Genomic DNA, 14235 nt, shown 5'->3' with positions numbered 1-14235 from the left:
CTGAACAAGTGGACATAGTAAGGAGGAGGAGAAAGGAGAGGAAGAAGAGTGGTTAAAATAGGTGAGAAGAAGAGTGACAGTTTCTTTAATATCCGGCTGCTGCGAGCTGTTTTTTTACACAGCAGTGTGTGTTTTCTTCCAGCAGCAGTCGGTTTTACGGCCTTGGGAATTATTCAACTGACAACAGGCGCCATAGCAGCTGAGATTGACAGACGAAGGAGTTGTCAAAATGCCACACCCAGGAAAAGAAATGACGCACATATTAAAAACTATACGCACAAATATTCCAAACGCCAATATCTCCTTTACACCCATTAAAAATATATATATTTCTTGTTATAAAAATATGAAATGACAGTAAAAACCCAATGGTCAGTCTGCCAGTAGTAGAACGGTGTTCCCACACCAACAGTTAGATCCAATCTGATTTTAATAGGCCTCACTTTTTCAGTGTTCAGCTCATTTCCTCCTCTTTCTCAGAGCTGTCACTCAGTGGGTCAGCAGAGGGAGAGCGACGGAGAAAACATGCTGTGCCAGCTGTCTAGAGTTACATCTACCCTTATGCTTTTTGTGTCTAATGGTAATAAACTTTCAGAAAGCTCAGGGGGTCACAAATCGCACAGATGTCCTTGCACAGAAACACATTCGTGTGGATGCACATAACTCACACACTCTCCTCCATTATATAGTATGAATTCACATGTATAAGCGCATAGATATCCTCCGACTTGGAAACAGGATGGGGTGGATTTTGTGTTTGTTTGTGTAGACAAGCATGAACAGAGGTCAAAGTGATGCCCCATCTCATATCTATCAGCACCCAGAGTTTATTTACCCGGTTATATTATCATCTGTTGACCTAGTCACATGATCTGAAAGCGGGAGGTGCAGAATCCCAGACGTCCCAGAGAGCCTCGTCAGAACGTGATGAGAGACATGGGTGTGTGACCTAACACTCAAGACGCACACACAATGCCACACATATATGTACAAACACATGCATGATAAATCCAGACCAGTGATTCCTTTTCCACTGACATATGTTGGTCTCTACTGTCTTTTTATTCTCCTCTATTTCTCACCCTTACAGGTTGTTCACTTTCTGGTCTCTACACTCTTGGATTTTTCCCCCCCTTTCTTTCTTTGCTTTTAAATCAGTACCATAACAGAAGCTCATTCAACAACACCGGTATCTTATAATGCATTTAAGCATTCCACTGTTAAAAACAAAGGTAATACTGACTCTAACCTGCACTAAGCTCAAACCTGTGCAAGATATAACCTACAGCTGCAAATCCAATACCAATCCATGAAGACCTTGTAGAAATTTCACATACACTAACCCTGCAGTCATCCTGTGGGTTCACCACCTGCAGAGGGGGCCATGGGGGTCGGGTGCAGAGAGGATTGCGTGGCGGTCGAGGGCGGGTGGCCCGGCGGCCCGGTCCATGCTCACAGCCCCTGGCTGTTGGGACGTGGAATGTCACCTCGCTGGGGGGGAAGGAGCCTGAGCTTGTGCGGGAGGTTGAGAGATACCGACTAGAGATAGTCGGGCTCACCTCCACGCACAGCTTGGGCTCTGGTACCCAACTCCTGGAGAGGGGCTGGGCGCTTCATTTTTCTGGCGTTGCCCACGGGGAGAGGCGGAGAGCTGGGGTCGCATTGCTTATTGCTCCCCAGCTCAGTCGCCATGTGTTGGAGTTCACTCCGGTGAACAAGAGGGTCGCGTCCCTATGCCTTCGGGTCAGGGACAGGTCTCTCACCGTTGTCTCGGCCTACGGGCCGAGCAGTAGTGCAGAGTACCCGACCTTCCTGGAGTCCCTGGAAGGGGTTCTAGATAGCGCTCCGACTGGGGACTCCATTGTTCTCCTGGGAGATTTCAACGCCCACGTGGGCGGCGACAGTGAGACCTGGAGGGGGTGATCGGGAAGCACGGCCTCCCCGATCTGAACCCGAGTGGTGTTCAGTTGTTGGACTTCTGTGCTAGTCACAGTTTGTCCATCACGAACACCATGTTCGGGCACAAGGGTGTCCATAAGTGCACGTGGCACCAGGACACCCTGAGCCGGAGGTCGATGATCGACTTTGTAGTCGTATCATCTGACCTTCGGCGACATGTCTCGGACACTCGAGTGAAGAGACGGGCAGCGAGGTCTTCAACTCCCACCTCCGGGAGAGCTTCTCCCAGATCCCAGGGGAGGTTGGAGACATGGAGTCCGAGTGGACTATGTTCTCCACCTCCACTGTCGATGCGGCCGCTCGTAGCTGTGGTCGCAAGGTCTCTGGTGCCTGTCGCGGCGGCAATCCCCGAACCCGGTGGTGGACACCGGAAGTAAGGGATGCCGTCAAGCTGAAGAAGGAGTCCTACTTATCTTTGTTGGTAGGTGGGACCCCAAAGGCAGCTGACAGGTACCGGCAGGCCAAGCATGCTGCAGCCTGTGCGGTCGCAGAGGCAAAAACTCGGGTCTGGGAGGAGTTCGGGGAGGCCATGGAGGAGGACTATTGGTCGGCCTCGAAGAGATTCTAGCAAACCGTCCGACGCCTCAGGAGGCGGAAGCAGCTCTCCACCACCACTGTTTACGGTGCGGGTGGGGAGCTGTTGACCCTGACTGGGGATGTTGTTGGGCGGTGGAAGGAGTACTTTGAGGATCTCCTCAATCCCGTCGTCACGTCTTCCGAAGAGGAAGCAGAGACTGGGGACTCAGAGGCGGACTCATACAATACCCAGGCCGAAGTCACTGAGGTGGTTAGAAAGCTCCTTGGTGGCAAGGCTCCTGGAGTGGATGAAATCCGTCATGAGTACCTTAAGTCTCTGGATGTTGTGGGACTGTCTTGGCTGACACGCGTGGCGATCGGGGACAGTGCCTCTGGATTGGCAGACCGGGGTGGTGGTCCCTCTGTTTAAGAAAGGGGACCGGAGGGTGTGTTCCAACTATAGGGGGATCACACTCCTCAGCCTCCCCCCCGGCAAGGTCTATTCCAGAGTACTGGAGAGGAGAATTCGACCGATGGTCAAACCTCGGATTCAGGAGGAGCAGTGTGGTTTTCGTCCTGGTCGCGGCACCCTGGACCAGCTCTACACGCTCCATTGGGTGCTCGAGGGTTCATGGGAGTTTGCCCAACCAGTCCACATGTGTTTTGTGGATGTGGAGAAGATGTTCGACCGTGTCCCTCAGAGCACCCTGTGGGGGGTGTTCCGGAAGTACGGGGTCCGGAGTCCATTGCTAAGGGCTATCCGGTCCCTGTACAACCGCAGCAGGAGCTTGGTTCGCATTGCCGGTAGTAAGTCAAACCTGTTTCCAGTGCATGCTGGCCTCCGCCAGGGCTGCCCTTTGTCACCGGTTCTGTTCATTATTTTTATGGACAGAATTTCTATGTGCAGCCAGGGTGTAGAGGGGGTCTGGTTTGGAAACCACAGAATCTCGTCTCTGCTGTTTGCGGACGATGTGGTTCTGTTGGCTTTGTCAAAATCAGGACCTTCAGTGTGCACTGGGGCGGTTTGCAGCCGACTGTGAAGTGTCCGGGATGAAAATCAGCACCTCCAAATCCAAGGCCATGGTTCTCGACCGGAAAAATGTGCTTTGCCCTCTTCAGGTCGGTGGAGTGTCCTTGCCTCAAGTGGAGGAGTTTAAGTATCTTGGGGTCTTGTTCACGAGTGAGGGACGGATGGACGGATCGGTGCAGCATCTGCAGTGATGCGGTCGCTGTATCGGACCGTCGTGGTGAAGAGAGGCTGAGTAGGGGGGCAAATCTCTTGATTTACCGATTGATCTATGTTCTGATCCTCACCTAGGTCATGAGATTTGGCTCATGACCGAAAGAACGAGATCGCGAGTACAAGCGGCCGAGATGAGTTTCCTCCACAGGGTGGCTGGGCGCTCCCTTAGAGATAGGGTGAGGAGCTCGGTCACTCGGGAGGAGCTGCTCCTCCACGTCGAAAGGAGTCAGTTGAGGTGGCTCGGGCATCTTTTCTGGATGCCCCCTGGACACCTCGCTGGAGAGGTGTTCAGGGCACGTCCCATTGGGAGGAGGCCCCGGGGAAGACCCAGGACAAGCTGGAGGGACTACATCTCTCGGCTGGCTTGGGAATGCCTTGGGGTTCCCCCGGAGGAGCTGGGGGAGGTGTGTGTGGATCGGGAGGTCTGGGCGGCTTTGCTTGAGCTGCTGCCCCCGCGACCCTACTCCGGATAAAGCAGAAGAAAATGGATGGATGGATGGATGAATAACCTGCAGTCGCATAAACTACAAATGATGTTTCAGCACGTTTTCTGCCATCTTAGAATCTTTTGTTTGAGCTAGTGAACAACCACATGACGTGACGCTGCCTATTCACTGAGATTGACAGTCGCCGTGCTGCATCGCTCATCATTTGCATAAAATAGACTTCTGGTCTATTCTGACCCCTCCTAGCAGGCAGCAGAGTGACCGCTGTCTCTTGGTGCTGCAAAATGTTCACTCTGACTGAAAACAAATGGCAAGTCATCACTTTGCCTCTGTCACATGCAGCAAATGTGACCATAGGGTAAGTCTCAAGGTCTCTACCCCTGGAGGCTAAAATGAAAACTGCCATGCTCCTAATAATGAACATGTCTGATGAGGTTTTAATGAGGTGACCTTGTGTACAAAGTTACTGCCAAGACACTACATACACAATGCTTTAAGGACACAGCCTACTGGTAGCCACAATTGGAAGCAAAATGTGCCCAACACTGAACTACTCTGAGGTGCTAGTGAGATGACCTTGTGTCGCGAGATACAGTTTGACCCACAAAGTCTTTGTCAAGTAATCTTATACACAAGGTTTCTGAGACTGTGCCCCCTGGTGGGTACAATTAAATTCATAATGTGCCCAACATCAAACTTCTTTAAAGTCATAGTGAAGTGGCCTTAAGTTTCCTATGGATACACCAAAGTGTTTAACATATCGTATACACATCAACCACACTGACACAAAGACAGACAGATGGACAATCAGACAGACACAAGAAGTCAATCTTTTCCTGCAGTGGCTTGCAAAAGTATTCAGCCCCTTGGTATTTCACACATTTTAATTTGTTTATGACATTTCAAATACAAAAAGTAAACCAGACTTCTCAATATAAAAAATTCTAAAATTATCTTTCTTAAACTCAAACTGAAAGTAAATCTCTACAACCTGACATAAATTAATTCAAAATATAAAAGCCAAGATGATGGGTTGCGTAAATAATGGGCCCCTTTGGTATAATACCTGTAAATAATCAATTTTATTGCAGTTTTCTTCAGACAAGTCAGGGGATGGATACATGAACATTTCCAAGTCACTGAATATGTCTTGAACTTTATTTACATGAGTTATGAAGAAATATAAACAATATGGCAAGCTATGGTAAATCTGTGTGGAGACAGTTCTCAAAAACTGAGTGACTGTGCAAGAAGGAGAAGAGTGAGGAAAGCCACCAAGACACCTAGACAACCCAGAAGAAATTATAGGCTTCTGTGGCTGTGATTGGAGAAGTTGTGCACTGCAAGTTCTGGATGATATATCACCAGTTACGTATACAGCTTCATGATGAAGTGGAGCAGAGGAGGATTTTCTTAAAAAGAAGACCTGAAAGTTCATCTACAATTTGCCAGAATGTGCATCTGAGATGCAAGCCTAGATATGATGTTTTAGTGAAAGAAGACCCTCCTCTATACCACTTCATCATGAAGCTGTATAACTGGAAATACAAAATGCAGAATTTGCACTGTGCACAATTTCTTCAATCACAGCCACAGAAGCCTAAAACCTTTCCTGGGTTGTCTGGGTGTCTTGGTGGCTTTCCTCACTCTTCTCCTTCTTGTACAGTCACTCAGTTTTTGAGAACTGTCTATTCCACACAGATTTACCATAGCTTGCCATACTGTTTATATTTCTTCATAACTGATGTAAATAAAGTTCAAGACATATTCAGTAACTTGGAAATGTTCATGTATCCATCCCCTAACTTGTCTGAAGAAAACTGGCAATTAAACTGATTATTTACAGGTATTATACCAAAGGGGCTTATTACTTATGCAACCCATCATCTTGGCTTTTACATTTTTAAATAATTTATATCAAGTTGAAGAGATTTGTTTTCAGTTTGAGTCTAAGGAAGATAATTTTAGAAATTTTATATTGAGAAGCCTGATTTACTTTTTGTATTTGACACGCCATAAACAAATTTAAATGCGTGAAATACCAAGGGGCTGAATACTTTTGCAAGCCACTGTATGCCTGCACAACCTTCAGCAATACAGATAAAAAAGAATAATAACCAGAAAATCCTCATAGCATTGATACTACAAGAAACTAAACACATGAAAAAGCACATTTAAGATTAACACCCACTGAAGAATGAATTTTCTGAACCCAAAGACCTTATGTTGTGCATTCACAACAGCTGGCCAGATCAAGAACACACTCTAGGAGGCAGGTGTATCTATGGCAAAGTCAACAATCAAGAAAATGCTCCACCAGAGTAAATTCAGAGGGTTAACCACAAAATGTAAATAACTGGTAAATCTAAAAACCAGAAATTCCAGATTACAGTTTGCCAAATATCTTTAAAACTCTGCACAGTTCTGAAACTAAATCCTGTGGGTGGCGTGATGGAAAGAGAACAGTGTGAAGAAATAGAGGAATTGTTCTTGATATGAACCACGCATTTCATCTGTGAAACATGTTGACGGTAGTGTTATAATCTGGGCATGTACACAGGAAATTTTGTAGTGTTAAATCAAATCCATTTTAAGAGGGACCAAATACACTAAGCAGCACACTTACCTTACCTAGACTTGCCTTAGCCTTCCATACAAGTTGATATCTGATGAGGGCCATAGTCCAGTTTAAAGAGAACTACAGGTGCCACTCTGATTGGGTGGCATTGTGTTTGGACTACAGTACACCCATGGCTAAGGTTAAACAGTACACTTGTGTTCATCACTAGTGTAATAAAGCACCATGACATGAATATAGTGCAAAACAGTCAACACTATGAGAACAGAGGCCAACAAGAACCCTGTCAGGCCCCCAAAAAATGATGACAAAATAGCAAAAAATAACGCTAAATATCTATTCATCTGGAAATCAATAATCATTTTGGTGCATGCGCAGCTTGGTTCAGCACAGCAGCAGTAAGACTGTGACAAACCAAAAAAAAAAAATCCCTTTTTTCCTGTTCTGCTGACCTCCATATGTGAAAAAACGCAAAAACGCATCCTTTTCTTATAGAGGTAACTGGCCATAAAATCATTTTCAGAAGGAGACTTAACATAATAAAAATATTGTTAAACCGTGAGCACGTTGTGTGAACCAGTGGACTTTTGCACTGCAGGCTTATTTAAGCCTTAACTATCGTTAATTATTCATAGTCACATGTTTGTTAAATGTAAAACTGCAAAAAGATCTCTGACTCATGAAGCGTTTCATTTAGGTTTTAGCCTTGAAGGAGCAGATTGGAAAATTAAACTCTTCCTCAAATAAGATAATTATATAAAAAGGTTATACTGAGCATAACCAGTAATATCGTCAGGTAATATCAAGGCTGTGTAAAAAGTGATAGTAATTTTAGGCCATACCGCCCCCAAAAAAACTTTGCCAGAGATCAAATATTTATTAACGCAACTGTAGGTAACTACAGCAAGCAGTATTTTATCAGTGGACATGTTCAGAGTCTCAGTTCATACTTGTAGTTCTTGCTCTCACTCACAAGGAACATCTCACTCCCCATCCCATTCCAGATAAACACACACTTACCTGGTATGTTCCAATGCCTATGTGTTTAGGATCAATTTTCACTAGCTCGGCCAAAGGATCCTGGACACGCCTTCCAATGGACACTGTGCACAACACACACAGATATGGATGTAAACAATGTGAATTACACTTCCTCTAGAGTCCACACGGGATACGCTTTTGAAATTCCATTCTTTCTCGCAGTTATTGAATATGCAAATCCATATGATTTATAATTACACAATATGTAAATTAGATGAATATTACAGTGCTGGCCTGAGGGCAGGCCAAACCTAATTGTCATTCCCCTACCCCCACTAATAATAATTAAAGCCGCTTTCAGTTTCAGCCCCTGCATTTCTCACATAGCTTCTTGATAAATGTTGGAGCAAACAGCCCAAAAATATACTAATTTAACCAGATGTGTACATAAACCTAGAATGCCTCTGAATGTGATGCACACAAACAGTGCATACACTACTAAGCTGTAGTACAAAAGACAGATACACACAAACATCTGTCAAAGCATCATACTAGTGAATCACGTTCTTTGTAAACAGCCTTCAAATAAACTGTTTGTCCTTTCTACTTCTGACTGAGCTCTCCCACAGCCGTAATTGGCCACATGGATGGTTTTATTTTCAACAGGACAGTGTGCATGACTTGGCATTTCTCAGAGCTCATTCAGGTCTTCTGCTGGTACTACGGGTTAGAGGACCAACGCTCAGTCTTTACGATTGACAAAACTCAAAGTCGACAGGCAACTTTCTGCCAGGACGGTGTTCAATAGCCCGCTCTCATTGACCAGCCCGTGGCATGGCAGATTAGTTTTGCTTTGTTTAATAAGCTCAGTGCCAACGCTGCGAAAACAGCCAACGTCGGCTATCACTCAATGTCAGTCAGGGCTGCAGCCGAGGAAGCTTTAAAAACATTTTGCTCTCCTTCGTTTCAAATATGCACTGCCTGTTTCTGATGCATGGAGCATGTGATATACCCTTCTTACCAGCCAATTACATAGGCAGAGAGTTGTACATAAAAAAAACAAGTTAATTTTTTCTTGTCCAGTCTGCTTTCCTCCTAGTAATGGACACAGTACAGGTGCATAGCCAAAGGAGCAAGGGGACAACCAATCTCCCCCCACCACCACACACACACACCTTAGAGTAAAGGTCTACGTTTCAAGACGTTTTGTACAATAATGTATTTTAACTAGAACATCATTTAATTTATATTACTCAAGGTGTCACTCTCTCTCTCTCTCACACACACACACACACACACACACACACACACACACACACACACACACACACATACACACATCAATCAATTCACATTCAATTCACTCCTCTCTCTTTCTGCCAACTACGAGTTTTTCCTCTATTTTTGCTATTAGGGGCTCTGTGTTTTACAGTCACAGTCACCTTGACCCTACACCCGGAGTGCGTCTCCTGCTAGAACTACAGTGCACATGCATGTACACCAGCCTGATCCATCATTCTTTTATAATACATCTACAAACTACAGTGTCACCGTATGTCATCGCCAGTCTTGATATAGTTTCCCTTTAGGTTTTTGCTTTTTTGGTGACAGGGGTTCAAGCCACCTTGCCTTCCCTTATGATAAACAACATCCATGACTGTCCATTTCACAAAAACAAGTGGTCTCAAATGTGTTAGTTACTAGTCAACAATGTATTGTACAGCAACCACTGTGTCCTCTTCTTTTTTTCTTTAGTCTCCCAGTCATGCTACAAAATCCTAAAGATGATGTAAATATGTCCCTTTTGGGCTACTGTGTCAACATGGTGACCTCCACAATGGGGCCCACTCCCATGTTGATGTGAAGGGCTCAGTATAAGCTTGTGAAAACACATTGAGTAGTTGTTGCAGGTAAATATAAATTAACACTAATGAACAGATGGTTATGAAAGCCATATTCCATTCTTGCTCAGAAACATGCGTAACTCCTTCAATCAATCAATCAATCAATCAATCAATTTTTTTATATAGCGCCAAATCACAACAAACAGTTGCCCCAAGGCGCTTTATATTGTAAGGCAAGGCCATACAATAATTATGTAAAACCCCAACGGTCAAAACGACCCCCTGTGAGCAAGCACTTGGCTACAGTGGGAAGGAAAAACTCCCTTTTAACAGGAAGAAACCTCCAGCAGAACCAGGCTCAGGGAGGGGCAGTCTTCTGCTGGGACTGGTTGGGGCTGAGGGAGAGAACCAGGAAAAAGACATGCTGTGGAGGGGAGCAGAGATCGATCACTAATGATTAAATGCAGAGTGGTGCATACAGAGCAAAAAGAGAAAGAAACAGTGCATCATGGGAACCCCCCAGCAGTCTACGTCTATAGCAGCATAACTAAGGGATGGTTCAGGGTCACCTGATCCAGCCCTAACTATAAGCTTTAGCAAAAAGGAAAGTTTTAAGCCTAATCTTAAAAGTAGAGAGGGTGTCTGTCTCCCTGATCTGAATTGGGAGCTGGTTCCACAGGAGAGGAGCCTGAAAGCTGAAGGCTCTGCCTCCCATTCTACTCTTACAAACCCTAGGAACTACAAGTAAGCCTGCAGTCTGAGAGCGAAGCGCTCTATTGGGGTGATATGGTACTACGAGGTCCCTAAGATAAGATGGGACCTGATTATTCAAAACCTTATAAGTAAGAAGAAGAATTTTAAATTCTATTCTAGAATTAACAGGAAGCCAATGAAGAGAGGCCAATATGGGTGAGATATGCTCTCTCCTTCTAGTCCCCGTCAGTACTCTAGCTGCAGCATTTTGAATTAACTGAAGGCTTTTTAGGGAACTTTTAGGACAACCTGATAATAATGAATTACAATAGTCCAGCCTAGAGGAAATAAATGCATGAATTAGTTTTTCAGCATCACTCTGAGACAAGACCTTTCTGATTTTAGAGATATTGCGTAAATGCAAAAAAGCAGTCCTACATATTTGTTTAATATGCGCTTTGAATGACATATCCTGATCAAAAATGACTCCAAGATTTCTCACAGTATTACTAGAGGTCAGGGTAATGCCATCCAGAGTAAGGATCTGGTTAGACACCATGTTTCTAAGATTTGTGGGGCCAAGTACAATAACTTCAGTTTTATCTGAGTTTAAAAGCAGGAAATTAGAGGTCATCCATGTCTTTATGTCTGTAAGACAATCCTGCAGTTTAGCTAATTGGTGTGTGTCCTCTGGCTTCATGGATAGATAAAGCTGGGTATCATCTGCGTAACAATGAAAATTTAAGCAATACCGTCTAATAATACTGCCTAAGGGAAGCATATATAAAGTGAATAAAATTGGTCCTAGCACAGAACCTTGTGGAACTCCATAATTAACTTTAGTCTGTGAAGAAGATTCCCCATTTACATGAACAAATTGTAATCTATTAGACAAATATGATTCAAACCACCGCAGCGCAGTGCCTTTAATACCTATGGCATGCTCTAATCTCTGTAATAAAATTTTATGGTCAACAGTATCAAAAGCAGCACTGAGGTCTAACAGAACAAGCACAGAGATGAGTCCACTGTCCGAGGCCATAAGAAGATCATTTGTAACCTTCACTAATGCTGTTTCTGTACTATGATGAATTCTAAAACCTGACTGAAACTCTTCAAATAGACCATTCCTCTGCAGATGATCAGTTAGCTGTTTTACAACTACCCTTTCAAGAATTTTTGAGAGAAAAGGAAGGTTGGAGATTGGCCTATAATTAGCTAAGATAGCTGGGTCAAGTGATGGCTTTTTAAGTGATAGCTTTAAGATTTCACCCTGCTACAAGTGAAGTCTCATTTCTTTTGCATGAATATGCCACCAGCACACAGTGAACAGGAAAAAAAAACTGAACAGCTTTATATTAAAACCATAATAAAGGATATAGCCCCAAAACGGAGGAAGAGAATTAAACAAGGAATCACATTCACACTTTGAAATGCGTCTCTATGGAAAAACAAACAATGTGATGGCTCCTTTTTAATTCTGTCACAACTGAACTTTGCACCTGTGACTTTTTTTTAATACATCAAAATTTGGATTCCATATTTTCAGGTTGTTTAGATGCACTGGAAGCCTGAGGTATTAGGGAGTCTTACCAGCTCCATGACTGGCCTTCTGATGGTGCAGGTGTCCGGTGTTATGTTGTATGAGATACCTCAACTTTTGATCTTTGAGGCAGAATAGAGGGACAACGTAAGAGAGAAGAAAAGGGATGCAACGGTGGAAGTACGTCTCGAATCAATGGCTTTCTTCTCCTCTGGCTGCGGTGGAAGGCTGCTGCCTGAGATAATATTTAGACAGGGATGGAGTTTCAGCCCTGGCCTTGCTCAGAGCACCTCCAAACCTCTTCTACACTCTTCTAGTCTATTCCTTATTGTCAGACTCTCACTGATTTGTAAATGGAATCCGGCATAACACTCAAATAATAATTGAAATGATGTGAGCAAAAACAGTACTGGAAGGATGGGAAGCATTTTCTAATTTAAAAAAGTAGACTTTTAAATGTATTTATCATAGTTTATGGCATAAAAACCACAGGACCTCCAAAACAAGAAAAAAATAACCCACACTGGTGTAACTTAATTACCAAAACTCATGTTCATTTTTAATAATAATAATAAGTCATATTCAAAATACACCTCATGGATGCACTGGGACGCATCATCAGTGATATATCCTGGGGTCATGGGGTGTTTCGAGTCTTGTAACATCATACACCCTCTCCCAGGCGACCCAGCCGGGGGTGATCAAGCCCCGACTTGCGTCCCAGTAGCAGCCCACGGATCTGCCCTCTTCATCCAAAGCCACCTGGTGGCCTTTTCGGCGGCTTCGCTTGCGGACTTGATGGCCCTCTTCTTTGCCGCTCCTACGATGCCCAGGCGGCTGAGGACCTTGCACAGAGACTGCCCTGCAAATCCCCTGCAGCCTACCTCTATGGGCTTGTAGACTGTCTTCCAGCCTCCCTCCCTGCACTCCTCCACCAGTTCCTGGTACTTAGCCCTCTTCCTCTCATTGGCTTCCTCGATGTTTTCTTCCCAGGGCACTGTCAACTCCAGTATGATCAGCTGTTTCGAAGACTGAGAGGTCATGATCATATCTGGGTGAAGGAATGTTGTTGCGATGTGCTGGGGGAACCTCAGCTGCCTACCCAGGTCGACCTGCAGCTGCCAGTCAGATGCTGTGTGGAGTAGTCCTGATGTCGCATGTTGGTTTGCTCTGGGTTTTTCTCCAGCTTTAACAAAGGAGATTGCCTTCTTTGGAGCATGATGGTTCTTGCTGGAGCTGATGGCTGAGGCTACGCTCTCAGCGACTGCCTTAAGCACCTGGTCATGGCGCCAGCGATAGCGACCATCTGCCAGAGCCTTTGGGCAGCCGCTGAGGAGGTGTTCCAAAAAGCCTCTACCACAGCACAGCGGGCAGGAAGGTTTCTCACTTTTCCCCCACACATGGAGGTTCGTTGGACTTGGCGCAGCATCATAGACAGCTTGCACCAGGAAGCGGACTCGCTGAAAATCTGGCTGCAAGATGTTTGTCCAGGTGATCCTGCGCTATAGTGCGCTCTCCCACCTTGTCCATGCTCCCTGTTGCCGTAGTCCTACTGCCCTGCTCACCCGCTCTTCCTCCACACCCGCTCTGACTTCCTCCTGGATCAGGTGGTGCCTTTTCTTCCCAGGGGCCTGGCTGATGAGGATCTTTGGAAAGTAACCCAAGCCTGCTCTGCCTGTTGCCACAGTGCCCACCAATGCCTTCTGTCTTAGGCGTGACTCTGCCAGCTCCACTGCTTCCCATGACTTCCACTTCCTTCCTGTCCTCACCTCGATGCCGGCTGCTGACACTTTGCAGTCCTTTGAGTCCCTGTACTGTAGAACTTCTCTGGTGCGTACCACCATGAACTCTTCTGTGAGACCACTGAGAGGAAGCTGCAGGATGTTACTCGTTCCGTACAGGGCAGCGCTGGTAAGGCTGCAAGGAAGTCCCAGCCACTTTCGAAGAAAGCCACTGATCTTCCTCTCTAGGGACTCAACTGCTGTTATTGGGACTGCATAAATCAACAGGGGCCACAGGATGCGGGGCAGGATTGAATGCTGTTAGATCCAGGCTTTAAACCTACCAGGCAGGCCAGACTTGTCTACCTTGGTGAGCCAAGTTCTAAGTTCTAAGCTGGCCTTCTGGATGGCTGCTGAGTCCTTCAGGGTGGAGTCGAAGAGTTTCCCCAAGCTCTTCACGGGTTGCTCCATGATGGTTGGGATGACAGTTCCTGAGATGGAAAAGCAGAACTTGTCACTCACCTTCCCCTTCTTCAGCACCATGGATCGTGATTTGGAGGGCTTAAAGCTCATCCTTGCCCAGATGATGAGCTTTTCGAGCCCTTGCAGGATCCACCTGCACCCTGAGACCGACATGGTTGTTACGGTGAGGTCATCCATATAGGCTCTGATGGGGGACTGTCGTACACCTGACTTGGTCAGGGGCCCTCT

At 45.5% G+C, this 14235-nt stretch overlaps 1 protein-coding gene across 1 annotated transcript in view; it reads right to left on the bottom strand.

The window, feature by feature from the left end:
* srbd1 (S1 RNA binding domain 1) overlaps positions 1-14235 on the bottom strand; it is a 123104-nt gene that overhangs the window by 50597 nt on the left and 58272 nt on the right. The window contains exon 16 of the mRNA XM_034184608.1: positions 7763-7845. Coding sequence (XP_034040499.1) covers positions 7763-7845 — 83 coding nt within the window. The remainder of the gene's footprint in view (positions 1-7762; positions 7846-14235) is intronic.

Source organism: Thalassophryne amazonica, chromosome 13, assembly GCF_902500255.1.
Source record: "Thalassophryne amazonica chromosome 13, fThaAma1.1, whole genome shotgun sequence".
Classification (NCBI taxonomy): Eukaryota; Metazoa; Chordata; class Actinopteri; order Batrachoidiformes; family Batrachoididae; genus Thalassophryne; species Thalassophryne amazonica.
Note: the sequence above shows the minus strand (reverse complement) of the source record. Positions and strands in the feature narration are given on the sequence as shown.